The 25143-nt window shown below is 41.1% G+C and overlaps 3 protein-coding genes, 1 long non-coding RNA gene and 1 other non-coding gene across 7 annotated transcripts; 1 reads left to right on the top strand and 4 right to left on the bottom strand.

Moving 5' to 3' along the window:
* Nucleotides 1-1057: 1057 nt before the first annotated feature.
* On the bottom strand, nucleotides 1058-11146 carry sap30bp (SAP30 binding protein). Of its 2 annotated transcripts, none has more exons than XM_028408607.1 (10): nucleotides 11007-11146; nucleotides 10530-10639; nucleotides 9855-9899; nucleotides 7467-7506; nucleotides 4510-4598; nucleotides 3354-3445; nucleotides 3167-3279; nucleotides 3021-3079; nucleotides 2321-2411; nucleotides 1058-1812 (listed from the first exon to the last, which is right to left on the bottom strand). In XM_028408607.1, exons 1-10 carry the CDS (start codon nucleotides 11098-11100, stop codon nucleotides 1631-1633), a joined length of 915 nt encoding a protein of 304 aa, XP_028264408.1. In that variant the 5' UTR covers nucleotides 11101-11146; the 3' UTR covers nucleotides 1058-1630. The 2 variants fall into 2 exon arrangements, with proteins under 2 accessions (XP_028264408.1, XP_028264410.1); XM_028408609.1 differs by having other exon boundaries at nucleotides 1253-1809.
* Nucleotides 11147-12748: 1602 nt separating this feature from the next.
* LOC114437455 (uncharacterized) lies at nucleotides 12749-16781 on the bottom strand. Its single transcript, XR_003670908.1, has 3 exons — nucleotides 16420-16781; nucleotides 13437-13559; nucleotides 12749-13320 (listed from the first exon to the last, which is right to left on the bottom strand). It is a non-coding gene; the product is annotated as an uncharacterized LOC114437455 (long non-coding RNA).
* Nucleotides 16782-19569: 2788 nt separating this feature from the next.
* Nucleotides 19570-22822, bottom strand: plbd1b (phospholipase B domain containing 1b). The gene is made up of 11 exons (XM_028407428.1): nucleotides 22720-22822; nucleotides 22040-22262; nucleotides 21758-21841; nucleotides 21485-21626; nucleotides 21215-21361; nucleotides 20840-20984; nucleotides 20527-20727; nucleotides 20254-20394; nucleotides 19999-20184; nucleotides 19814-19920; nucleotides 19570-19746 (listed from the first exon to the last, which is right to left on the bottom strand). Exons 1-11 carry the CDS (start codon nucleotides 22820-22822, stop codon nucleotides 19570-19572), a joined length of 1656 nt encoding a protein of 551 aa, XP_028263229.1.
* A 215-nt stretch (nucleotides 22823-23037) lies between these two features.
* Nucleotides 23038-23110, bottom strand: trnar-ccu (transfer RNA arginine (anticodon CCU)). Its single transcript has one exon. It is a non-coding gene; the product is annotated as a tRNA-Arg (tRNA).
* Nucleotides 23111-23404: 294 nt separating this feature from the next.
* cby1 (chibby 1, beta catenin antagonist) lies at nucleotides 23405-24996 on the top strand. Of its 2 annotated transcripts, none has more exons than XM_028407433.1 (5): nucleotides 23405-23483; nucleotides 23736-23834; nucleotides 24039-24144; nucleotides 24246-24358; nucleotides 24682-24996. In XM_028407433.1, the coding sequence occupies exons 1-5, from the start codon at nucleotides 23478-23480 to the stop codon at nucleotides 24760-24762; spliced, it is 405 nt and encodes a 134-aa protein (XP_028263234.1). In that variant the 5' UTR covers nucleotides 23405-23477; the 3' UTR covers nucleotides 24763-24996. The 2 variants fall into 2 exon arrangements, with proteins under 2 accessions (XP_028263234.1, XP_028263235.1); XM_028407434.1 differs by having other exon boundaries at nucleotides 23417-23568.
* Nucleotides 24997-25143: the final 147 nt, after the last annotated feature.

Below are 25143 nucleotides of genomic sequence, written 5' to 3'. Positions count from 1 at the left end.
TTTCTTCATAACAGTTTATGCATTAAGGCTAGCTAAGTAAATGTTTTTGATATTTTGGGGGATTTTCTGTGGAAATTCAAATGGGTTTAAATGGCATCTTAGCGTAACATTTCCTCTTAGTCCTCTTACATGGATCCTGGACATCTTGTTTTTGCATTCCAGGCTCTGCAATAACATGTAGAGGTACAAGAAGAAGAAGACATTTGTCAATGTGCTGCACCTACTGCACCGGCTCACTGCCAAAAGTGGATATGACTCAGCTCTGTTCACACCAAAAACTCAACCCTTCTCCATCTGATGTAGTAAGACAAAACAAAAAAATAACAAATTTTAGTATTTTATTTTGAAAATCACCAATTTAAATGATTCATCAGATTTTCATAAATGGAACCAAAGCAGTCTAGTATATTTAAAATGTACGTTTATTGCTCGCCATTGTGCATGTTTCTTGTTATCAATACTTTTGAAACAGAAGTATTGGATTAGATAATCTATAGAACAAAGAGTCATTGTCTCATAATGTTAACCTGTGTTAGAAGGACCGCACCCTGTTAAAGTCTAGAGCAGTGGAAGGTTATGAATTATGAGCAGCTTGTAAGCCTGCATAATTGTCATTTTAATACCTTTCTACATGTTAAGACAATGTGCCAGTGCTTCAGATAACACTACGACCTCTACCCGACAAAAGGTAAAAAGTAAAATCTCCACCTGGGACACGCGCACTCCCTCAGAGAGGAGACAGAAACTGTGTCAATGTGTTTGTGGTTGTGGGCATGAACGGCAAAGAGATTCTTTGAGTCCAGATTCAGGCCAATGCCTGCAGTCAATAGAGCTCGCTCACCAATAAACTGAAAAGGAGTGGCCACTGGTTTCCACAGTAAAACACAAAGATGTAAAGCTTTGTTTAAAAAAAAGCCATGTGTGCAACAATAGAATCAGTTTCCTCATCTGGACTGAGAATCACTCTGAACTCCAACCTGTCCCCGATTCCACACAAACACACACACACACACAAAAGATGGTGTTCGATTTCACTGAGAAAAGACAGGAATCCAGCTGAAAAGGCAACATCTGATCCATTTATTTATCCTATCATTAATACAAATGTACAAGTGCAAAAAAACTTGTTGAATTGTCACAGAAGAAAAAAAAAGAAAGCATGTTCATGTTGAGCTATAACATAAAAAAGCTACGAGAAAATACTGCACAAGTACTATGGATATAAAAATAAACAGTTCTGCAGACAGGTCGGTTTGGTTACCATGTTCAGCCATTGTTTTATGACGGTTTATGAACAAAAACAAGTTATATATATATATTTATGTAAAAATGAAAAATACGTTTTAATCAGAACAAGATCTGCATGCATCACATTTACAGAGAGCCCATGAGTATTTTCACCAAATGGTCAGATTGGCTCCATGACGCAATAGTGCAGATACAATCCCAGAGTTAGAAGGCAGTTTGTCTTAACATCAGTCCTTATGTAGCAGAGGGCTTTTAAAGGCTGGGTTTTTAAAATTGTACGCAGAGTGTCCATCAGTTCATTTGTCCCGTCTCTGCATCTTTCCGCATGTACAATACATTTTTGAACACTTTTGAACATTCACTCTTGGACCGGGACTTCTGTTCACTGCTTTGCTTTCTTTAGGATGGTTCCAACTGCTGAGATGACGGTGGTCTTGGTGCCGCTTGCTGTGGTCGTCACGGAGACGACGGCTGGCAGAGTGGCCGTGGTGGTGATGAGCGTTGGCTGGGCCAGGGTCACAGGGATGGCAGAATCCCATTTGCTTTTCCTCTTCTGGGCATCTGCTAGTGAGAGTAAAAAGAAAGGAAGGAAGGAAGGAAGGTCAAATTCTGCTGCACCAAAGGAACCAAAGCTCCCAGGTAAGCCCCTGTTTTGCCTGCATCATGCACACAAATGAGGATGCAGGAGACACGGCAACCTCCTTGTTTAGGAAATGGAAAAAAAGCGATCAATCCTCATCAACGACCATGTTCAAATGTCCAACTTTACAGTAGAAATAAACATGTTTATAGCCTGGTACAAAAATAGTTTTATTCGGCGGATATAGTCTTTTATAACTAAATTAAATTAAACTTTTAAAAAATGTAATTTTAATTACTTAAAATTACGTATGATCCTTTCCCTATTGGAAACATATGCAGCCATATTTCTTTTTCACAAAAATGTGCATACAGGCACTATTTCTGTGAAAATAAGGGAGTTAGTCTCATCGCAGGTGCAATCAAATTGTTACCACTTTGGATCAGACATCATCATTAAAAACAGACTTGGTCTGACAGTGGGAGACTTCACCTGTGGCTGTGGTGGTGGTTGTGTTGCTGGTGGTGGAAGCCGCTGTATTGGATGGGTTGGTGCCCTTCTTAGTCCCTGTGACAAACTCAATCTGAAGAACACACAAACATTAAAACAGGTTTATTTCTTCTCTGAACCAATAACTGACCTCTGCTTGTCAGTGAGCAGTTTGATTTGAATCTGGTGTCGAGTGGTGGAAACAGATCACAACTATTCAGTATAAACAGTCCATTATAAAGAGACTGTTTCAGAGAACAACAGGTCAGAGTACGTGTTCAGTCAAGTCCACTTGACAGCTGGCATGATACTGCTGCTGCTGATGGCAGCATGTATCACTGATCTCTAACCACACATGCATGCTACAAGGACATACCCATTACTCACCTTTAGCACTGACACGCTATTTACCTCTGTAAGACTGTTTCAAATGATACAAAGTGAAAGCACAAGTTCAAGCAAAGAAAGACATTTAAAGTAAATTTCTACTGCAGATGTCTGTATTGACTTCAGTGGGTAAAGCTGTAAAGCCGCTGGGCCTGAACTGCTGCTATGAGAGCTAAAACTTGGCGCTGAGCTCTTTGTGTCAGATAAAGGATGTAAAGTAGAAATTAAGTGCAGCTGGTGGAGACTTGCCCCTGACGCAGAAAGAGAACATCCCTGACAGCAGGCTAATCTGCTTCTCTTTGTTGTTAAGTCTCACCTTGGTCCGCTCCTTCTTGGCTTTCTCCAGTTTGTCCATCTCCACTTTCTGGGCCTTGGCTGGAAGGAGAGTAGAAAAAAAAACACTCAATAATGAGTGCTGAGCTGTCATCACAAGAGAACACGCTAAGGATCTTAGAAGCTTACCCAGAGCCTCATAGTAAGAGTCCTCAGACCAGCCGTGGGGATCGAACATATCTTTTGGGTAGTTAGTTCCTAGTTCGTCTATACCACAGAACTGAATGAGCTTCTCGTAAATACTGAAAGAGAAGCACAGAATATCCATCTGCTTGTGTATCTGATATTATATGTAAATGACAGCCTGACAGCATACCTTGGGTTTCTAAATTCCTTCTTTTTCTGGATGTGGCTGTTTGTATCAAAATCTCCATGGAGCTTCCTCTCATACAGTTTGTGGATCTTCTCCTGTCACAAAACAAACAAATGAAGTGAAGAGACAGGAGGTCACATCCTACTGTAAAGACGCCGACACCTCCAACAACACTGAGCAGTTACAATATTTATCATCAGGCTAAATGGAGCTATTGTAAATAACGTTTGTTGACAATCATGTTCAACTGAGTCACAGGGTGCTGGCAGAGGCAGTGATACACAAACCAAAAACTCAAGTTTAGCAAAAATGTTTAGTCATACAAAGACCTCTGCTTCTAAAAGAAGGTACCAAGAGGATAGTTCTTATAGTTTTGTGGGTCTCTCTCTTTAGTTTTAACATCTGACAGATAAAATCCATACTTCACACAACCTTCTGGGTTCTGGCAACTATTCACCGGTTGGCGTCTCTTCTCTTCTTTTCTAGTTTCTTAGAGGGATATGACATCAAGCCTGAGCTCAATGAGCTGGCAGCCAATGGATTGTTCTAATCTCAAGGTCAGGGCACGAATGCAAAGGCACTTGGAAAGAGTTCACGAACTGGATACATTCCAGGAATGGTGAAATGTCAGAAAAACACTTCAATTTTAAAGGAAAAGTACAAATTAGTAAATTCCATTTCAGGCACATTCTGAGCGTACATGCGCTGCTGCTGCTTCTGTAGCCTGGGGGCAGGGATATTCAGGCTGTTTTGGTGAAGGTGAATCATTACTTTGATAGGTAGGGGAGTGTTAGCCTAGAGGGGATTCTGCTGAGCTGTTCACTTAGTAAGTCAGCTGTGTGTCCTGACCTGCCTGACAGACCTCTTTGGGGGTGCAAAGCACTGAGTGCGCAGATAGAAAGTGAGCAGCGGCGCTGGTGATGCTAAGCTGACTGAGGATGACACCATGTGCTGGTTTAATTACAGGGGCGAGTCTCAGAATTTATGTAGCAGAGGGAATGTGTGAAACTGAACCAAATTATCTACTTGGCATCAAGAAACGCCCACATCCAAGATAACTTGGGTATAATGGATGAGGTACTTTTTCAACACATTGATTTAGAATTCCTATTTTTGAACAACAGGAGTGAGGGCAGACTGTGACAGTGGTTGTGTGTACCTGTAGTTGGGTGGAGCAGCGTCCAGGAGGTTCGGGGGGGATCCTGATCTCATCGGGCGACATGTTCCTCACCTTCTCTGAGAATAGAGCTGAAACATATACATGAACTTTTATGTGTTTGCACTGCTGTGGCTTTCCCTTTCCACCCCACCCCGCTTGTCTTTACATGCAGAAACACGGGCATAACAAAGACATGTTGTAAAACAGGAGAAGCAAATATTAACAGCTGACAGATCAGGAGGATGATGAGATTTGGATATGCACTTGTGAACAAACTTAATGAAGGTTATGTCGCATCATGCAAACACTGGTGGTGAATTCCTGAGAATTCCTGAGCATTTTGTTGTTCATCTTAGCGTATGCAAGTAGGTTTTATTGGGCAGTGTGGTATGAGGAGTGCACATCCCAGGCAGGGAGTGGTTGCTGTTGGGGCTTGTAAGGAGAAGGGAGGCTCCTCTCCCTCCCTTTTGGACCTGTCCCTTACTCTACTTGACTTGTCTCCCTGTGCTTTCTCTGACTGCATGCCAGGCATTCTTTAGTGTCACTCTATATCCCAATCAGACACATGGTTTTTTTGTGTCATTAAGCACCATCAGTCATCCCTGCAAGTATATATGTGCAGATGCTCGTGTCTGCTGACATGCTGTGAACTCCGACATGTAAAAACTTGACTGGATATGGGGAGGATAATTTTCAGGAGGTGGTGAAGTGGTCTGGCTGAAAACAGAAGACACATTAGAGGAAAATTCCACAGACACACGCCCCTAAAGAATAATATCGTCCTTCTGGATTAGTTTTGATGCTAATGTGTCCGAGCACTGATGTTGGTTGGTGTGACGCAGGAGCTCAGGCCCAGTGGGTGCATCTTATATACATATCTTACATAAATAACACTGCTTATAGTGAAGGAAGCCCTGCAAGTCTGTGCCAGACTATAGAGTTTTGTGTGCAGACAGGATGCCTTTGTATACTAACACCCAATCTCCAGCGGTCCTTCAGTATCTTTTCCGTTTTGCTTGGTCTGCTGCTTGTGTCGGACCAAAGACCGACATGTGTTGATTCCGACTAGTCACACTGACATCTCTGAATAGTTCAGAGGAGCAGCAGTACCTCCCTTTCCTTTTTGCTCCATATCTTTTACAGCTAACCTCTACCACCAGGGCAAAGGAGGCGCAGGGTGTTGCCTCCGTTGGCCAGACACAAAAGTTATACTCAGCATCAGTGTATGCAAGAACACAGATGAACAAGCAATGTGCAGGGACAGGAATACTAATGGTGCAACAGAGAAAAAAAAGACTGTAGCCTCCAACACAGAAGAACCTGACAGGGCAGGTCCAATGACTCAGAGGCATTAGTTTAGCTTTTGACTAAACTCTCACAGACACTTAGACAGTGTAACTCCAACAGGGGTTTATCTTTGTGGAAGGCTGCTAATCTGCTTAAGAAACCCTGAGATTTACTTGATAATTTTGAAGCTTTGTTGGACAAATACTGATTTAAACACCAAAATAAACTCTGGAGCCCGATAGCAGTGGTGGAAATGTCGACAAATCACAGCCTTTATAATAAATATCCCAATTCAGCGCCGCCTGTGAGGAATATTCTCATAACAACCGACCAGGCAGGAAGAACATGAAATACACAGACAGAGAAAAGATTATATTCTATTTCTAAATCACCATCTGCCTCTTCCAACAAAAAAAGAAAGTCTCAATCTGTGCCCTGAGGGTCTTTCTGGACAGACAGACAAAGTCTGTCCCTTCAGTGAACAGACAAAGAGCTGTCTTTAGCTTGCTGACGGGAGGCTTTTTGCCAGACGCGCTGTGACATTTTCTGACAGACAAGAGAGAGGAGCCAGGCTCCTCGGTAGGAATGTCAGGGGTCCAGGCCCAGGCTATGAGTCACACTCTGATACCACAGTGCACTGACGGTGCTGGTGGCTGTTTTGAAGACTAAAAATTGCTTTAATGTATTTCCCTTCTTCCCTCTCTGACTCCGTTTAATGGCACCAAATAACCAGAAAAGTGCAAGTAGGGATGACAGAGAGAGCAATTCTGTGGGCAGAAGCCACCAACTTCTCCCTTATGGAGCGTGTTAGGAGTTAAACTCCTACTTGGCTTTAACTGACATTCCTTTCAAAATAAAATACCTTTCCTATTTTAATTATATCCGCTGCAAAACACCAATATGAATCACTTCCTGGGCCTGTATAAACAACCAGCAGAAGGGTTAAACTTTTAATGTTTATGGGCTGAAACACACTGGGGTGTATAAAATGGCACTCCCTGTATCACTCACATCCGGTCTGACCTGGTGCTCAGCTACACTTATGCACACCTGTGCAGGACAGTCATTACTCACCAACCACTGCCAACTCACTGTACAACTTTAATCACCCATCTGTCAGCCAGTGGACAAAGGGGCTTTTATAACTCTAGTTAGAGTTAACACTCTTTTATAACTAGAGTGTGATTAACATGTTTAGCTCACACAATAAAGAGTGAGATCTGAATCCTATTCTGTTTATCTGTTTCATAATAGAGTGTTATAGTAATTGTTAAACCCCATACTTTCCTACCTCTGCGTGGGGCACTCAGTCCTGAGTTTGAGCTACAGACAAGTCACAAATCCTCTCCTTAACTTCACCTCATCATTCAGGGACTATTTTCAGCTGCGGATTAACACTAGTTTTCTGCATACTGCAGCAAGCTAAAATTTAGTGGTTATATAACATATAACATGTTGTTTTACATAGAAAATCAAATTTATTTCCACTTTTATCATTGTATCTACCACAAATCAGGCTTACTAAAACTGAAACTTTCTTAGATTTAAGACATGTTTAAAGATTATACTTTTCAGCACCTGTTTTTGAACAAAATTGAGCTTTATGCCAGAAAGTGGATTGAAACACTGGTGTATTTATCGCAGGCACATGTATATGTGTATGTACTCACCAACGAGTTCATTGGGATCTTTTGTCTCTGCTTCGGAGATCTGCAAAATGACAAGAGGGAAGAGAGAGGAAGAGGACAGAAACAGAGACACATGGGATATTTAGGTCTCTTTTAGAATCACAACAATTCAGCTCACTAGACATGAATATACACAGTATAAGTAGTTACAAGACCATATTCCCAGCTTAGGTATAGTTAATTAACATGGATTATTGGTATATTTGTTAAGTGGACTGCTCTGGTGAAAGACGTGGAGACAAAGGTTCATGCCTTGTGTACCTCCAAATCACAGATGCTAATGCAACAGACCGAGCAGAATAAAGCACAGAGTAGTAAATCTAGGAAGGTTCCAGTGAATGCCTTGGCTCAGCAGGAGGAGGAGTCTTGTACAGCCTCTAAAATATGCAGCCTGTTGTGCCAGCATTGTGGGCATAACACAGGTTCAGCACAAAAAGAACAGTGCCGTTATTCACAGGAATCATGTCGTCACCTAGCAACTGCCCGGCCGCATCAAAGAACTGTGCGTTAAAGTGAAGATAGAACAACATGGAAGTACAGCAGAGCTCACTGGTAAATAATCCAAAAAAAATAAATAAATAAATAATGAATGGCACCTATTGTTTGAGCCAATAAGCACACCCCCACCTGACATTTCTGCTGTCATTTGGATGCTCTTCAGAGCAAGGTTAGGGGGTCACAGTAAGCTAAAAACAGCAGCACTAATGCTGAAAGGATTCAATATTTAAAGGACACACATCACCAGCTATTCAAAACATGTATCCATTTTTACTCCTTCTTACAGTTTGGGAAAAATATATAATTTGTATGATACTAAAATGTTTGTTTGTTCTGCCTTAAAAGCTACATTTGTACATTAAAGAAGCACACTTCTGACTTTCCACACAGGAAGTTCAGTATTTCTTATCAGGAGCCATATAATGTCTCCTGTGGGCGTGGAGGTGCTTCGAAAGGTCTGAACAAACATCACTGTTAATAAAGTCTGGGTTATATTCCTGAGGCTGTCTTCTTGTGTCTTTAAACGAGTTTTAACACATACATAAGACATAAGACACAACCACCACAGTTATTGCATTGTAAATGTGATGTGTGCATCTGTGTTTTAATGTTAGAAAGCAGGACACACACCAGCTGTAACTGAGGTACCCTCTTTGCCACACATTCATACCGTTTTGCCACACTACTGGATCTGTGGGAATACAGACAGGGTGCTTTTACATAAATCCTAAGACAGCGACAATGTTAACATGGCATCCTCATGTTTAGTAGATGGAGCAGGTTTGCACTAATTTGAACTTCCATCCATACTTTGAGCTTGCAATAACACCAAGGCTGATGGGTAATTTAATGATGTATGTGACATGTTCACATCCACATGAATGTCAAACATACAATAACTTATGCACTGACCCATTTTATCCAAAGCCGGAAATATCAGCCTGCTCGTGGTGATGGATAGAGTCAATATCACCACTGTGAATTGGGACAACCACAAAGCTTTGGAGATAGGAACTGATATCAAGTTGAAGGGAAACAATTCCACTTGCTCAGATGGCATGCAGCAAGACACCCTAAACACTCAGCTCCAAAACACACTAACAACTGGACCTCAAACGACAAGGAATAATGATCATGAAAAGATAAGAGAATAGGAAAAAACATGCACTCCCTATGAGTCAACACCAGGTTTTCATCACTAAAATCACAAAATAAAAATCGACTATTATCCTGTGATGTAAATACAATGGTTTCCATGACATCCCTGGAAATGTGTGTTTCTCTTAGGAATGATGCTCCGCATGTTGATACATGCGTTATTGGGAAATCACAGCATGACGCACAATCATTATTAGATTTTGCAAGCTTGTTAGCTTTTATCTCCCCCCAATGACATGAGGCGCCACACAATACTGCAGCTTATCACACTACAATCACTCAAAGATATGGTGTAAGACAAAGCCTCAGACAGAGTAAACATCCTCTAACCTTTTAAGTTTCTGTGTCACCCTCAGCAGCCTGTTCAGCTTATTCAGCTTTAAAACACATACGCAGTCGGGTTTGTAAGGTGTGAAGTTCCAGCGAGTGTGCTCTGACAAACAACACTGCTAGATGACTTTAGAAGACACACATGAACAAGCATAAGTCAAACAACTTCAAGTGTACTTTAACCAGCAGGTTTTGCCCACATAAACTTTCACCAAACATTCATAAACCCACAGCGCCCTCTAGTGACCATCCTTCATCCTTCACAGCATGTACGGTAGTGACAGCTGTCCCTTTGCTCTTGGTTAGTCCCAAAACAAACCAAAGTAATCACACTTAATTGTGCCCAGATCTAATCCACCCCACAACAGGTGCATGTTCAAATACCTCAACATCATCTGCGTCCCTCCCCTCGTCAGATTCGTCCATTTCCTATAAAAACAAAAACGCACAAGGTTAACACTGTTAAGGGTTAAAGGGAGAGAAGATCTGGATGAGGAACAAACCGGGCACAGCAGAGGAATGTAGAGCCCTTTTTATGTACTTCTTATATAACAATGGGGCTCTCTGAGTCCCAAGACTGACACACTGCTCTTCAGTACTTACATTTCTGTTCAAAAACACTACAAACAGATAGATGTATCATGGGCCTGTAATGCTTATAGAGCTGTTCTCTGTTTAGCAACCCTCTAGAGCTCTTTCTTTGTTCATCCAAACTAATAGAAAAAAACTATGTTACACTGTTGGGGCATGTTTCAGTGGCAGGGCAGAATTTCATGTTCAGTAGATAGACAGGAGCTGGAAATTTGGTCAGTACACATACCACCCAATTACACAAATCTCATCTCAAGGGTTAGGGTTAATGATTAAGTTATTCACACCAGCCATTGCCACAGTCAACATATAACACTTCCTCACTCATCCAGAGTTTAGTCATGACCCATGAACAAAAAAAAAAATCACTACACCCCAAAGTGAACTTATTTTTTGTCAATGTATCTGGCATCCAGCTGAGTGTAAAACTAAAAACTAAAAGGAGGAATTCAGAACTCAAAAACCCACCGAGTTGCTCTCTCTACTATCTTCATCTGCAGATACTTTGTCCTTGATTTCCTCAGTTTTATTCAGGTCATCCTCTCCATAGCCATAAACCAGGCTGCCGGTAGCTCCCACTAGATAGAGATAGAAAGAGATTGATCAGTGGAAGCTCACATTAAATCACATTCAATGTTCCATTTCATGTGTGTACATGTATGTCTCCAGAAAAAAAACAGGCTAGCTATAGATCAGAACTCCAACAAAACACCTTAAAGCTATACTCTACCCAGAAATCAACAGAATCGTCCAATACACTTTTACCTTTAAGGTGTATTACTAGCACTTTTTCAAATTATTTCAATGTCTAATCTACGTTAGCTATGTTAGCTGCAAGCTAACGTTAGCTAGCACATGAAGTTACGGGGAAAGACACACAGAACATCAGACAGTGTCTCATTGGCCCTGCACTGACGAGATGATAAAAAAACAGTTATCATATACCTGTCTCTTCTGGATCAGGGTCAGAGTCTGGCTCTGAATCGTCTCCATAGTCCGCCAAAGAGGAAAGCAGAGCACTCTTTTTACCGCTCGCCATTATTGTGTGCGTCGCATAAACGCTGGGTCGCAGGATAATGACGTCAGAGTATCTGTTGGATTTGTATTTACTGCATGCCTTATGGCATATGGATTCATTCATAAACGAAGCCTTATGGCATTGTAATTAATGGGCGCATTGATGGATTCAGTCGTCATGAAATGTGGATAGAGGCCCTGCGTAAACAGTGCGTACAGTTTTGGATGGATATTTTTTCAATTTCACCGGTGACTTCCTCGACAAACGTCTGATACAGTTCTACCTCTTCAACCGCATCCAGGTACAGGAAGGGGTGGGAGAAATATCATCTGTAGATCATGGATGAAGATGTGCATGTTTATTATAACTTTGTGAAAGTTAGCCACAGACGTCTTGTTCTTTTGCTTCTTTTTGCAATTGACAATCAGATCTTGTCTGAACTACTGCCACCTACCGACCTACCTAGAAAACTGATCTGACTGAAAATCACCTCACTCCTTAGACAAATAATTAAAAAACATCTGGCTCCAGTTGATATACTGTGTCCTTATCAGCGAGTAGCCTGGTGAGAAAGTCCTTATAAGTAAACTAGTAGAAAAACTACTGCTATATTAACACTAACAGATCTCAAATGCCTGGAATCAGCTGTTGTAGAAGGGCTAAACAAAAGAAAAACATATAGGTTTTACCATTTGCCTGTAGTTTGTGTCGATACCTTCTTAAAGAGACAAAGTGAAACTCAACTCATTCACTCTAAAAACAACTTTTAATTTAATTTAGACATTTCATTGTGTGAGCAGTGAAAACTCCCAGGTCCACAGTAAATTCTCCAGTGTGCAAACATTCATGTAGCAGTACAAGTAAGTCCACACTACAGTATGTCTATATCATTGTGTCCTTTGCATTCCTCTGTTTTTTCTTCCTTTGGTGCTTCTTCTCTGGGCCACGACAGCATCCGTACAGCAGGGCAAAGAGCACCAGAGACAGCGTTCCCAGCACAAACACCGCTATGACCACAAAACCGCCAAGTGCCCACGGTTCCTCATGGAGACGGTACAGGAACCACTCCACCCAGCCCTTTGGTGACCATGTGAGGCTGTCCTGCTGTGATCCGCTGCACAGGAAGTGATAAACCACATACAACTTTAATTCTGTGCTTAGATATTTAATGGATGGCATCAGTATTTGTTTCTTCATATTGATAAAATGTCCAAAAAGGTCATAAAGCTTTTCAAAAGCTCCCTATTAAAAAACTCACCTCTCCACAGCCATGTCCGTGGTGCAGTCCTCTCACAGCTCAGTGACTCCAAACAGAGAGAAAATGCTACAGAGTGTGTAAACAGCCAGCAGCTGCTGTTGTACTGCTGTTCCACAAGACTGGGACTATTTAAATATCCAAAACATCGCAGAGTAATTCTCTTATTCAAACCCTCCAGTGGACAGTGTCACTGCCCTGTGCCCTGTGTGAGCATGGTGAAAAGAGTTAAACTGGTTAATGTTTAAACTCCAAACCCTGACGAGTGGAAACAGGTGAAAGCTGATGGCAAGATAAGCACACGTTATTCCACCACTGTTTTAGTGGTGGAATTTACACCAAAGCTTAAGTAGTGTCTCATGTGAGCAAATAAAAACAAGTAATTTTGGAAACACATTTATTAAATTCTCCCAAGAACAAATAAACATATGCGTACGTAGCTGTATTATATGTAGCTCCATTAATATTTACAAATGCACGGCTGCATTGCCACTGAGCGTCAATTTTATTTTACAATGTAACAATACATTATTTGTTTTTGTCGACAAGCTGCTCAATTTCCATTAGAACAACTATAAAGGCCATTTCACCCAGCAGATGGCGCTCTGACACAAGCCATCACTTCCATACATGCTGGAATGTATATTTTCATTGCTGTTTTCAACACCCATTGGCAGTATACCAAAGTGCTGACGTTGCCATAGTGGAGTCCATGTGGCTCTGAGCACAAATTCGGTGTCTTTATTTGCATGAAACACTGCCACACAGTGTCTCACTGTTCTGTTTTGTAGTAAACACACAAACAAACTGTGCAAAAAAAGCCTTGTGAAGAAAGGCAGGATGGAGGTTGTATTTACTGCTGGAATTTGTTCTCTGTCTTCCCTTTCAGACAGGCTGTAGGGGTTGTACTCTTGAGGCCTGGTATTTCGACTTCCCACAGCAGCAGCAGTGGATGCAGCACAGCACAATCATGAAGAGAAATGTGGCTGGAAGGAGAAACAGGAGGCAGAAAGAAGTCACAGGCTGTACAAAGAAATTAATAACCACAGTGATGTCACTCAAAAAATTGTTAACTGAGCTTCCTTCTTTTAAGAGAACATACCAACAAACAGGATGAGCACAAAAAAAGCTCCCAGCTCCAGTGGACTGGCTTGGGGGAGACCCTGCAGTTTGTTCCACACCTTCTGAAGAATGTCCGATAATTCAGTTTCCCCGTCCATCTTTACTGTTGAGTTCAGATGATGCAAGAGGAGGTGCAAAAAAAAGAAAAAGACAAGATGATATAGCAAGTCAATGACTGTTTTACTCTCTTTTGAAGAAGTTATTTTCATCTTTGGCTCCAGCCTTCACTACTGCAATTTTACCCCCGCCCTGCAATTACCCCTCCAGCCTGGCAAAAAGTTTCGGCCTTGAATGCTAAATTCTTTATGTGCTTTACAAGTAGTTACTCATTATGCATCAGCACCTCTAATTAGCCCGCTGATCAACTTCCTTTGTGCGTAAGTCTGTGTGGACGTGTTGCATGTTGCATTTGTGGACACACTGTGTGATGTGCTGAGCACTCATGTATCCACACACAGGAGAAACTGTCCAGCACCTCAGATTAATTATAAACAAGGCTAACTATTTCAGGCCTGGCATTTCAAGACTGAAGCCTGTCATCATTACTGGAACAGCTGTGTGTGGGTGAGATCGCACAGGCTGATACTACATGCAGTGTGCAGAAGGCAAAGGCACAGGGTGTGTAAAATGGCAACAGAACAGGACACAATGAAGGCAGGCGGACATCAGAGAGAGAAATTCTGAATGGGCATGAGTGAGTGAAACATGTAATTAGAGCAATTGGGTCTTGCTTGTTGTCTTAAAGACAACCAAAAAATATTGTTTACATGTTTAATATAAGGCAACCAGCTTTATGAGTACACTACAACAAAGTTCGAAATATAACTAAATGTTTTCTTGTTCTCTGTTTAGATTTCTCTTACATTATCTTCAGCTTAATTAAAGTGTATCATGTTAATACACTTAGCATGACTTATTTTTAAGAAGCTTAACTGAGCAAAGTCAGTGCCACTTGCAGATATTGTTGTGCTAAGCTAGCTTAGCAGCGCTGTTAACGAAGTTTTAGTATCCATTTTTATCTTATATAGTATAGTTAGAATAGCATACGATTCATAAATACAAACACAGATATATGATTTTACCAGTTACCGCTTTTCATTTTTCACGTCACGTCATGCTAACTAGCTAGTTAGCATTATTGCTGCTGCTTACCGACTTGCTTAACGACTTCTAACAGCTTATTTCGTGGACGAATGACAATATATCCTCTTTGTAATAAAGGTAATAACAAAAAACAAAAAGCAAAACAAAACCCACCAGTCTCTTATTTGGCTAATTGAGTAAATACTATCCTTTTTCATACTTAAAACTATGTTCGAAAAATACCAACTGCACCTGAGAAATGCTGCCGCTTTGCGTTGCTAGGCAACATCAAGACACATCAACATAGATAAATAAAATATAAGCTCTTATTCTGAAAAGTAGAAAATGTTTGAATATTATGAAGCTATGAAAAAGAAAGACAAGAAGAGTATGAAGTCACTGACTAGCAGACAGAATACCCTGTGAATATACCAAATGAAAGGTCTGAGGCTGGAATAATACCATAAGATTATAAGAAGCACAGGCTTTTAATGTGAAAAAACGTATTGTGTGTCAGCCTGTAACAGCCCTGCCTGCCTGCCTGTATCCATGGCAACCAGAATATTTATCAACTGCCCCTAACTGCAGCTCTCTCTGTCCCCCTCCTAATGCGTTTCCAATGTAAATACACCCTCTAAACAACTGCTGTTTTTGTCCAAACCGAAGCCTTCAGACAAAAAATAAGGACACTGTGAGAATCGCAAGAAGTTGCTCTATACACACTAATGTTAAACTCAGAGGTGACCTCAAAAACCACTCCAACTTTGAGAGCCTGGCGCACGGAAACGATTCGGAATTAGAAAATTCTGAATACAGGTTTGATAGAGCAGCATCTTGTGAGCGTTTTAAGACTAAAATGGAGTCTGTAGCTTGAAATTTGTAGGAGGAGATACATTTGGCACATGACCCTCGGTGAAGGGCTCTCTCATAGACTTCAATGTTAAATGGCTTTTAAATTTTTATTAATATTTTGAAAACAAAAGATATTTGAACAAATCCGAATACAAGTTTAATAGCCCTCAAAGAGCTGAACAGAATTATGTTTGAATGGTTTCTGTAGCTGAAAGCATGTGGAACTAGTTACATGTCAAAGTTGAAGGTGGTTTTGAAGGCTCCTCCATAGACTCCCATGTTAAAAATGACGCAAAAATTGCTTAATGAAAAAACTTGAAGTTGACCCAGAAAGTCCTCTGTGAGATGAACATTTTGATAGTTGAATGTATGCTGAAGATACACTGCGCCAAAAAAAGTGCAAAAACCCTTACCTAGTATATTTAGACCACATACTGAATACTTATGGACTTTTTCTGAGTGGTTAACTGTGGACTATTGAAAAGCACGATTTTGTATCTATGCTTTAATTGTTCTTCCTGTTGTTCAGAGTAGAGGAAGTGCCACCAAGACTGTGCGTGTGGTTAACCTGTTGCTTTACAGATGAAACATCAATTTCTGGGAAGGAACCATCCTTCTATGTGCCTCTAAGTAGTGCACACTGATCTCCACAAGATAAATTTAACCCAGTTAAAAACATGCATGAATAGCTGCAAATATCTACACATATATTTACACCGACTGTGTTTTCTGAAAGCCCCCCACCCAGCCTCTGATTGTGAACGTCTCCACCACCTGCCAGAGTTTTATGTGTGAGGAATGTGTGACCTCTGCTGCTGGCCCTCATCTGCTCTTGTCTTTGTCCTTCTAGTGCACTCCCACATGTTTCATATGCAGCAGAATATGGACACCAGAATGTGCAGCATGAGACCAAAGCAACTTCTGTTGCGCTACTTTGCCTATCTTTTAATGCCGTGCATTCTAATACAACAGTCTAAGAGAGAGTTGCAGTCTATATAGGGACACATACACAACAAAAACTCTCTTACCTCTGCAGTGAATGTGTGCAGAGCCTCCAGTTGTTGTACTCTTCTTTGAAAAAACAAAAAAAAATTAGCGATGCAAAAACTGTCCCCAGGATGTTTCACAGACTTCTGCTCTTTCTTGTTTTCACCCTTCCCCCTCTTCTTCTTCTTCTTCTCTTCCTTTTCTCAAGTTTGTTGTGGTGCCTGCTGGTCTCAAGCTCTTCATCTAATTAGCCTGCCTGAAAAACCAGCACTGGATGTTTGGAAGTAATCTGACTCTTTCAGCAAATCAGCAAGTTGTTTACAGCAACTGGTCCTTCTGCACTATGTTCACTTTCTCCTCCTTGTTCTCTTGGAGTTGTGTTTGTACCTCCTCCCTCTCCTCCTCTTCTTTTACCCTCCCTCTCTCCCTCTCTCTTTCCAGCTTCTCCCTCCTCCAACTACTTCCCAAACACACTCATTCACTGCTGCTCACACCGTCTCTCACTCCCCCTCACCCTCTGGCCTGTCTGTACACTCATTCACTGTTTTTTTTTCCGTCTTCTCCGTCTCTCTCTCTCTCTCCTTCTACAGACCAGCTGTACCAGGGCCTCTTTTTTGTCTTCAGTCACCGTGGAGACCGAGGCTGCCTTTAAAAGGGGGCAGGGGGTGGTGTGTATTTGTGTGTGCATCCGTCTGGTGTCCTGCCAGCTGACTCCCATATCTCTTATAGGCATGTTCCCGTGTCTTTGCTCTCCCATGTTTTCTCTTTGTGTGCACATTGGAAGGTTTACAGGAGACGTTTTCTTGGCGTGTCCCCCTGTGAGTTCCTCCTCCATCAAAACCAGAGGCGGTGCATCCTTAAGCAAACAATAAAAGAGAAGAGCCCTTTTCTTTTGTTTATGTTCTTGCACAGCTTTAATGAAATTTTTTTTTTAAAATCTTGTGCAGCTTTATTTCATTCCCAACGTCACCCCTTGTAGGACGTGGGGAGTGTGTTGTGAATAGAGGCCACTGGTTGAATCGGTCTGCAGTCAGGCTTTGTTTTTAGGCAGACTCATTGATTATTGTGAGCATTTTAACCTTGTGACCCCAAATGCGGTCAGACGAATGGTGAGCCGTGCACCCTCAGAGACTGAACTTTAGTTTAGAGTCAGACTTATTTTGATCACAAGCACATGAAGCACTTTTTACTCTAGTATATGAGTATATTGACATTTTGATCAGATATCATATTGATCTTCATGGCTGCACCAAATATCCCATTATTTTCCCGATGACAAGATGGAGACGAGGCTCAACATGTGATGAGTTGGTTCGATGTTTAATTGATGGCTAACCTAAGATGTTTTTCTTTGTTTAGAGTATTTGTGTTCAGTCCAATTCACTTCAATCCATATAGTTGGCTGGTTGCTAAAATAATTTCATATTTTAGGGCTTTCTGGCAAGTCTGTGAATTAAGGACAGGTGCAAACACATTAAAACATGCAGGCCTGGCTCAAGGCATATGCGAAATATGTGGTCGCTTAGGGCCCCCAAGAGCACCAAAAGTCCATGATAAAATATATATTTTATATTTTAAAAATAACATTAATTATTACAAACGAGATGATATTACACATTCAGTAGCGTGTATTACACACAGTGCAGCGTATAGGATGATGAAGCATCTGATGCTGAGGTGGTGGTATGAAATTTTGCTTAGGGCCCCATAAAGTCTTGGGCCGGCCCTGAAAACATGGAAACAGATCTTACTTTTTTTCTAAAGATTTTTTTAAAAAAGGTTTCTAAACTAAATATTATTTATCTTCTCGCCATTTTTCCACAGCACTTATCCTTCACCACAGTCCAGCCATTAGCTGAAGGAAGCTCTGCCATTACCTCACATTGTCAGGCTGATAATACATATAAATAACAGACCTCCCCTTCATCACACACACATCCATTTGAATTGCAAAACTGATCTTTCCCTCCACTTCTTCCAGCTGACATAGAAACATCTGTTTCTAATCAAATCTGCATTTACTGACTTGCAGAAAACACCGCCTGTTTACTTTAAACAGAGTTCAGTGACTGTGGAGGACGATGTGCTCATCAACTTCTTTGCCCTTTAGAACAAAAATGTCTCGCTATAGTCACCACAACAGCAGCTGGTACAGATAAAGCATCTAATTCAAGACATGTACATGGAAACGGATTGCTCAACCACCAGCATACACTCTTGAGTCTGGTCACCATCTGTAGCTCAGCGTCTCATCCAGGCTATAGACATCACTGTGTCATACTAATGGTCATGTGGGTGAGTCTTATCGGTGGATTTCAAGCAGATAAATTCATGGTTCATGGTGACTCTGTTGCAGCAGCAGAGACACATTCATAGGGCGCCAGTGATTTTATTTGATTTTGACAACAAACAGATCTTCTTGTATTACCACCTCTTATCACAGATGGCTCCATTCCAATCCTCTTTAATCAGATGTGGGGCTTATTAGGGACATTTTATGGCCCACTTTTCAGAGAGCAGCTGCACTTAAACAGCAGTATTAAATTTCATGTATTTAACCTGTAGTGATAAGTGAGAATATATAGATATTATAATGTAATTTATATTAATACATATGGTTATATGTTATCATAATAGAATGTAGAACGGCACCCCTGTAGTATGTGAAGTTGGTAACAACAGGAAAGTGGTAATTTATTATTTTCCTCAGCTTTAAGGATGTATGACATCACAAGCTCGCCATCTAGTGGTATAAATGAGACATGACAGTACACACAGAGAGGCACTCTAACAGTTAGTATTTACAACTGGACTTTTTCGTATATTATATATTTATCGTATGTATCGTATATCGTATATTTTTTTCTTTGCTTGTTTTCCTTTTGTAAACAGTCCAGAGGACAGAAAGCAGTCATAGCACTGATGTGCTATAACTCCAGCAGGTGACTGAACAGTCAGATTTCTTTGTGTCACATGGTGCAAACCTGAGTAAACACTGCATAGAATAAAGCATTAGTACATAAACACAAAATAAGTACCAATTTCCTGATGAATAGATGCTAAACCTTTGTTAAATGTCTCACATGTCCAGTACAAACCAGCAAATCAACTTGAAAATACTTTTAGGACAGTACACTAATCCATTAGTATAACAGGACCAGATGGCACCTTCCATCTCAGTCACTGTCCCCTCAGGGCTGGCACAATGTGGGCCTCATGGTGATGAAGGGAAAACTGTATGTGTGGGGGAGTCCGTGATGTGTCGAGAGGTTAAAGGATTGCCACGAGAACGGACGCAGGCCTCCCTGCGTCGTCGGCCCATTTATTGCCTCAGCAGCCAGCTGTAGAGCCATCTGGTAGTCCGTCACCTGATTCATGACACAAAAAGAGGACTCAAGGGTTCAAGTCACAACTTGATGTCATTCACAATTTTACCTTAGTGTCATAGCATCCTCCAGGATGTGGTCTTCTCGGTCTCAGGTCGTTACGGCAACAGATGGTTTTGCAGGGATGGCCCTTGGAGTACGGGTCCCTCTTGTAGTCTGAAATAAATCCAGTCCTGAGTTTTTGGTCATAGTAATAAGACCCTCTTTGACTTCAGGAGTCACTGTTACACCTACTGTTGTATCTCATCATGTGTTTGAGGGAGCCAAGGTCAGACACCTTAGCCTGGTCCCTGCGGAGGATTTTAGCTCGGGGGCAGAGGTCGTAGGAGAAGTCCTCGCCATATCTCTTCCACATCACGCTGTACCCACTCAGGTTGTAGAGTTCGGTGTGAAATGGTATGTTGTAGGACGGCCAGTAACCTAAAGGTGGAGGTTACATTTAAAGTGACGTTTAACAACAGATACGGGTGGGTTGTGTGGTTGTGTTACCTCTGCATAAAGCTCGAGTCTGATCAGAGTGCATCACCTTCCCAGGAATCTGCTCGACAATAGTCAGAGCTCCATTTCTGATGCTGTGACCCAGAGAAACCCTGCTCAGGTCTACCACCATGTACTGGCTGTTATATGTACCTGAAAGAAATGGACACATGCTCAATGACCCCCATGAGGCCTCATCATTGATCAAAAAAGATCATATTCTCAAGGAAGTCCAAGTCCTCCTGCCCTCATATAGCAACATGTGTGATAACAGCAGCTTCCCACCTGAGTTATACTTGGAGAAAACTTGTGCCCACTCCTCTCCGCTGCGTGCCAGACTGTTGGCCAGGCGGACTCTTTGCCAGGCCAGCAGGCTGTGTGGGTGAAGCTGAGAGAACAGAGAGACATTGAAGACACTGTTGGAGGTCTGAGTCATCAACAGGCCGCTCCCAAGCAGGTAGAAGTCATCCAGGGACATTAGGAAGCCTGGAGGAGGATGAAGGGGGAAATGTCTGTAATATTTCAATAATATTGAAGTGACTTTGTTTGTCCACTATTGTAGTAGGTCATATATGTGAATCAGTGCGAGTGTGGGTACCAGGGTAGCTACTGAAGGACATCTTCCCAGTGGCGACGTGTGCGTCAGACACCCTGAAGTCCCAATGTTTGTAGATACGCATGGTGGCTGCATAAGTATACCAGCTAGAGTGTCCCAGGAGCAGGTTCTCAAAGCCTGGCAGCACCTGAGACTCAGAAAAAGCAGCAAATAGGTTGTAGTGAGAAATGGTAATGGTACAGCATGTGCTGTAAAAAGTCATAAAGACTTCTAGAATTCAGAGGAAAAGTCAGAGGAAAGTTCTGCGAAAAACTGATTTTAAAGAAGAAGAAACCAACACAAAGCTTAACAATAAAAGAAATTAGGCCTATGTTGAAGCACTTCCTCACAGCTTGAGCCAAGTGAGCTTGGCCTAACCTTTATTAGTGCAGTGCAGTGGCCCATTCCTGGCATCCTGAAAGTGCTGGTTTCTGTGGTGGACTTGGAGCGATGTGTCAGGACTGGGACAAGGTCCAGGAGGTCACCAACACCGTTCAGGAATTGGACAGCGAATGCTGATAGAGGCTGGGCAGGCATGAAAGAGCAAGTGACGGGTCAATAAAATGATACTGTGACAACTCCCTCACCATGTCTACACACACACACACACACACACACACACACACACACACACTCACACTCACACACCTCCATGTGTTTGCTTTTGGCCCACTGAGCAGCTCCAGCATGGAGTCCATCCAGCTGGGCCATGATCAGTCCCAGATGCTTCCACAAGGGGTCACTGTTTCTCTTCACTTTCACCTGCTCTCTGGCCCACTGATCCTGTTTGCTGAGGATCAATCAGAGAGGAAAGAGGAACTTTTAACCATTTCCGTGCACCTAAATTTAGAACTTTACTACATGTATAAAGCCTCTCTGTACGACTAGCATAAGCAATAAATTTTTAACTGTTGGCCGTACCTTAAAAAGTTCTTCAGAGGATTCAAAACCTTTTCATCCTTTATCAGCTGTGGGTACATGTTGGAGTAATGACTGTACATCTGCCTGGAATGCAGGAAGAATAAGAAGAATTTTGCTTATGGGGCCTAAAATATGTAGAGAAATAATTACCCACAGCAATAAATCACCAGCAGCAGCCTGTTGTGTTGACACAGAAATGGTTTGGATCTGTGCTTCTTTATTCTGAAGTTTGAGATTAGATGCATTTTTTTTTAAATTTTCACTACAAGACCTGCCACTCACCCAGCAGTGAGATAACCCTCCAAGTATCCAGCCAGGAAGAAGGTGGTCTCATCTTCCTGTGTGTTTTCACCATAACCTGCCCTGATCTCCAGGATCCCCCATCCAGACTGGAACAGAGTGTCGTTGAAGTAACCATAAGCTCCCCCCTCTGTCTCCATCACCCCCTCTTTCAGTATCACACTTTTCTGGGCAGCATCCCAGTGCACAGTGGCCTCTTGAAGCTCTACCATTGTAGGAGGATGCACAGGGTTAGAGGGTTGAGGTTAGATAACATGCATTATGTAAGATAATGTCATGACACCAATAGAATGTAAATGCAGCATTTTATTGTTTGCTCCGATGGTATCTGTCTAATAAATATAATTTTTTATGGACTAACACATGAGTTTACAATGCTGAGTGTAACTACTTGGACAGCAAGTAGAATTGACAAATTTAAAATTGATAGTTTAGTGCATATAAATATTTACTAACAAATGTACTCCCATTTAAAATGTATAAACACTTAATTTTAAAAGTGATGTTTTAAGTGCAAATATTGTACTATTTGAATTTAATGTAAAAATAACCTTTTTATTTTAAATAATTAACTAAATAAACTAGGTAAATCCTAACATATACTGAGGGTGAAGGTTACATGTCATTCACATTTATTGTTAAAGACATAGGAGTATACTCACGGTAACTTTGACCCTTAGACGTTCTTCTTATTACATCCAGAGAATTTAATGATATAGCCAATGTGCTCAGCAGGATGCACAGTCTGATGCTCTGTTTCTCCATGTCAGCTGATAATGTCCTGCGACTGTCTGCCTCTCATGTCCTATTTCGATAAATAAATATATTTAAATATACTAAGAAAGGAAAGAATGGAGCGCGACTTCCCGCGATCTACGTGTACAATTTGCCTAAGCCTTTCTTTCTCCACACATTCTTCGTAAGCGTAATTAATAAACAACACGAAATCCGTGAACTTGTTGTTCTGATAAAAAAAGAGCCACCCCAGATGGGACTCGAACCCACAATCCCTGGCTTAGGAGGCCAGTGCCTTATCCATTAGGCCACTGGGGCTACATGAAAGAGGGGCGGGGTCACTAGAATTTATATTTGGACTCGGCTTGTAAGATTACCATGGTGATGCGTCTAATGGACGATTCCATTACCGTCCAAAACAGGGGTAAATCTATCTTCCTAACGTAAGTAAGTATTTGAATGTGCAACATGTTGACAAAAGAAGCATGTTACAAGTACAACATATGTCCAAACTCGTTTCTTTTTTGTTTTTTTGGGGTCCAACTACTTTAAAATTAAGCGGTGTATTGTGTTGGAGATTTGTCTATTTTGGACAAATGGAACTTACACACATGCGCACTGGCAAGCATGGTAGAAGAGAAAAGAAGTTCGACCACGGCGTTAAGATTATAAATAAATACTCTGTATGGAGGTAAATATAGTAGCTTTGTATTTTCCGTGACACAACTACTACTAACCCATCTGAGAGCCAGTCGACAATTTCATTTAACTGTCAGGTATGAGTAATCTACACAGCTAGCTAGCGTTAGCCACCTAGCATTAGTTCGGTAACGTAACGCTAGCAACGATGAACATTGTTGCCAAGTGATGGTGTAACAGTGTGGAACCTGATACTATCTAAGAAAAAACACTTACATCCATTGATATGCTATTTTTACAACAGAACCTCAAAAATTCACTGAAGATGCCGTTTTTTGGAAACACATTTACTCCGAAGAAAACACCTCCTCGCAAATCTGCATCTCTGTCAAGCCTCCATACGGTGAGTTACGGGTCTTCTGTTATTGTATGGGTAGAGTTAGAGCCACCTTTCCTACCTGTAGTTAATATAACTCATTTCAAATGTCTACATCTGTTACTCAGGCGTTGTACGTTCAATTGTGTAACAGAAGCTGCAGCAAGTATTTTGGTCCATGTACATGTGCATGCAGGCTGTTCTTTCTCTTCACCTTCTACTATCTTGTAGTTGGATCGTTCAACAAGAGAAATAGAGCTGGGCCTTGAGTATGGACCTCCTGTGATGAACATTGGAGGCCAGTCCTGGAAATTTGAAGAGGGCCAGTGGATAACAGGTCATTCTTATGTTCCTGAGTGTTTTGCCTTTTCTGTTGGATCATTGCTGTGAAGAACTAACACAGGACAAATCCTGTCTTTGCTTGTTGTTTGAATCCAGAGTCTGGTGGAAATACATCTAGTAGAGAGTTGCAGCGGCTGAAGAAACGAAATGCTCAGTTGGAGGAAGAGAATAACCTTTTGAAACTAAAGATCGAAATCCTTTTAGACATGGTGAGACCTGAACATTATTTTCATGTCCTTGCAATATAAGGTAGTATAAGGAACTCACACACCATTATTAAAACTGCTTACATCAGTTTTATCTTGGATCTTACAGTTTGTTGTTAGTCCATCCATACATTGCAATACATTTTGGTACCGTGTGTTTATCACATGTTTAGAGTGGGGACAATTTCCCCTTGGGATAAATAAAGTATTTCTCATTCTGATGGTATATATTCAGTTATGCATTTATGCACAGTACAGTTGGTTATGTATTTTTTTTGTTTGTAAACAAAGCAGTGAAATAATGATATTTCATCTCTTTCTTAAAGCTGACAGAGACTACAGTAGACTACCACCTGATGGAGAAAGAAGTGAAAGATATAAAGACTCAGCATCAAAGAAAAAAATGATCAATCAAATCTGATGACTTCACCAAAATACCTTTGAATCTTGATTTTAATTTTATTAGCTTAATTTTGTGTTATTCTCCATGCGCCTGAATTTAACTGTAACCATTTTTTTTATTAATCCACAACATATGTTCTAAGAATTGTATCAGTTGTATAGAACTGAAACTCGGTATGCTGTGTGTAAAAGTTTTTTGTATTTACTGTGTTCTGTTTTATATAAAAAACTAAAACTGAAAAAAACAGCTGTGTTTTTCTTATTTGATATTTGTGTTTGTTTTTCTTTGCCATGGGAAAATTACATTTATATATTTTGTAAAAATATTTAATATGTATTTAATTTTATTTTATTCAATCTATTTAATTTTCACAATGTAAGATTTT

The sequence above is a fragment of the Parambassis ranga genome, chromosome 6 (genome assembly GCF_900634625.1).
Source record: "Parambassis ranga chromosome 6, fParRan2.1, whole genome shotgun sequence".
NCBI classification, from domain to species: Eukaryota; Metazoa; Chordata; class Actinopteri; family Ambassidae; genus Parambassis; species Parambassis ranga.
The sequence above is the reverse complement of the archived record's forward strand: the minus strand, read 5'-3'. Positions and strand labels throughout refer to the sequence as shown.

Excerpts from the sequence above, each read along its gene's own strand:
- sap30bp (XM_028408607.1), bottom strand. The coding sequence starts at position 11,100 with ATGGCGAGCGGTAAAAAGAGTGCTCTGCTTTCCTCTTTGGCGGACTAT. Across the intron at positions 7,507-9,854 it reads GGGACGCAGATGATGTTGAG|ATCTCCGAAGCAGAGACAAA; the intron begins GTATTTGAACAT and ends GTCATTTTGCAG. Across the intron at positions 3,080-3,166 it reads CTCTTACTATGAGGCTCTGG|CCAAGGCCCAGAAAGTGGAG; the intron begins GTAAGCTTCTAA and ends CTCTCCTTCCAG.
- plbd1b (XM_028407428.1), bottom strand. The coding sequence starts at position 22,822 with ATGGAGAAACAGAGCATCAGACTGTGCATCCTGCTGAGCACATTGGCT. Across the intron at positions 21,627-21,757 it reads CCTCTGAAGAACTTTTTAAG|CAAACAGGATCAGTGGGCCA; the intron begins GTACGGCCAACA and ends ATTGATCCTCAG. Across the intron at positions 20,728-20,839 it reads GTCCTTCAGTAGCTACCCTG|GCTTCCTAATGTCCCTGGAT; the intron begins GTACCCACACTC and ends ATCCTCCTCCAG.
- cby1 (XM_028407433.1), top strand. Across the intron at positions 24,145-24,245 it reads AGAGGGCCAGTGGATAACAG|AGTCTGGTGGAAATACATCT; the intron begins GTCATTCTTATG and ends GTTTGAATCCAG. Across the intron at positions 24,359-24,681 it reads TCGAAATCCTTTTAGACATG|CTGACAGAGACTACAGTAGA; the intron begins GTGAGACCTGAA and ends TCTTTCTTAAAG.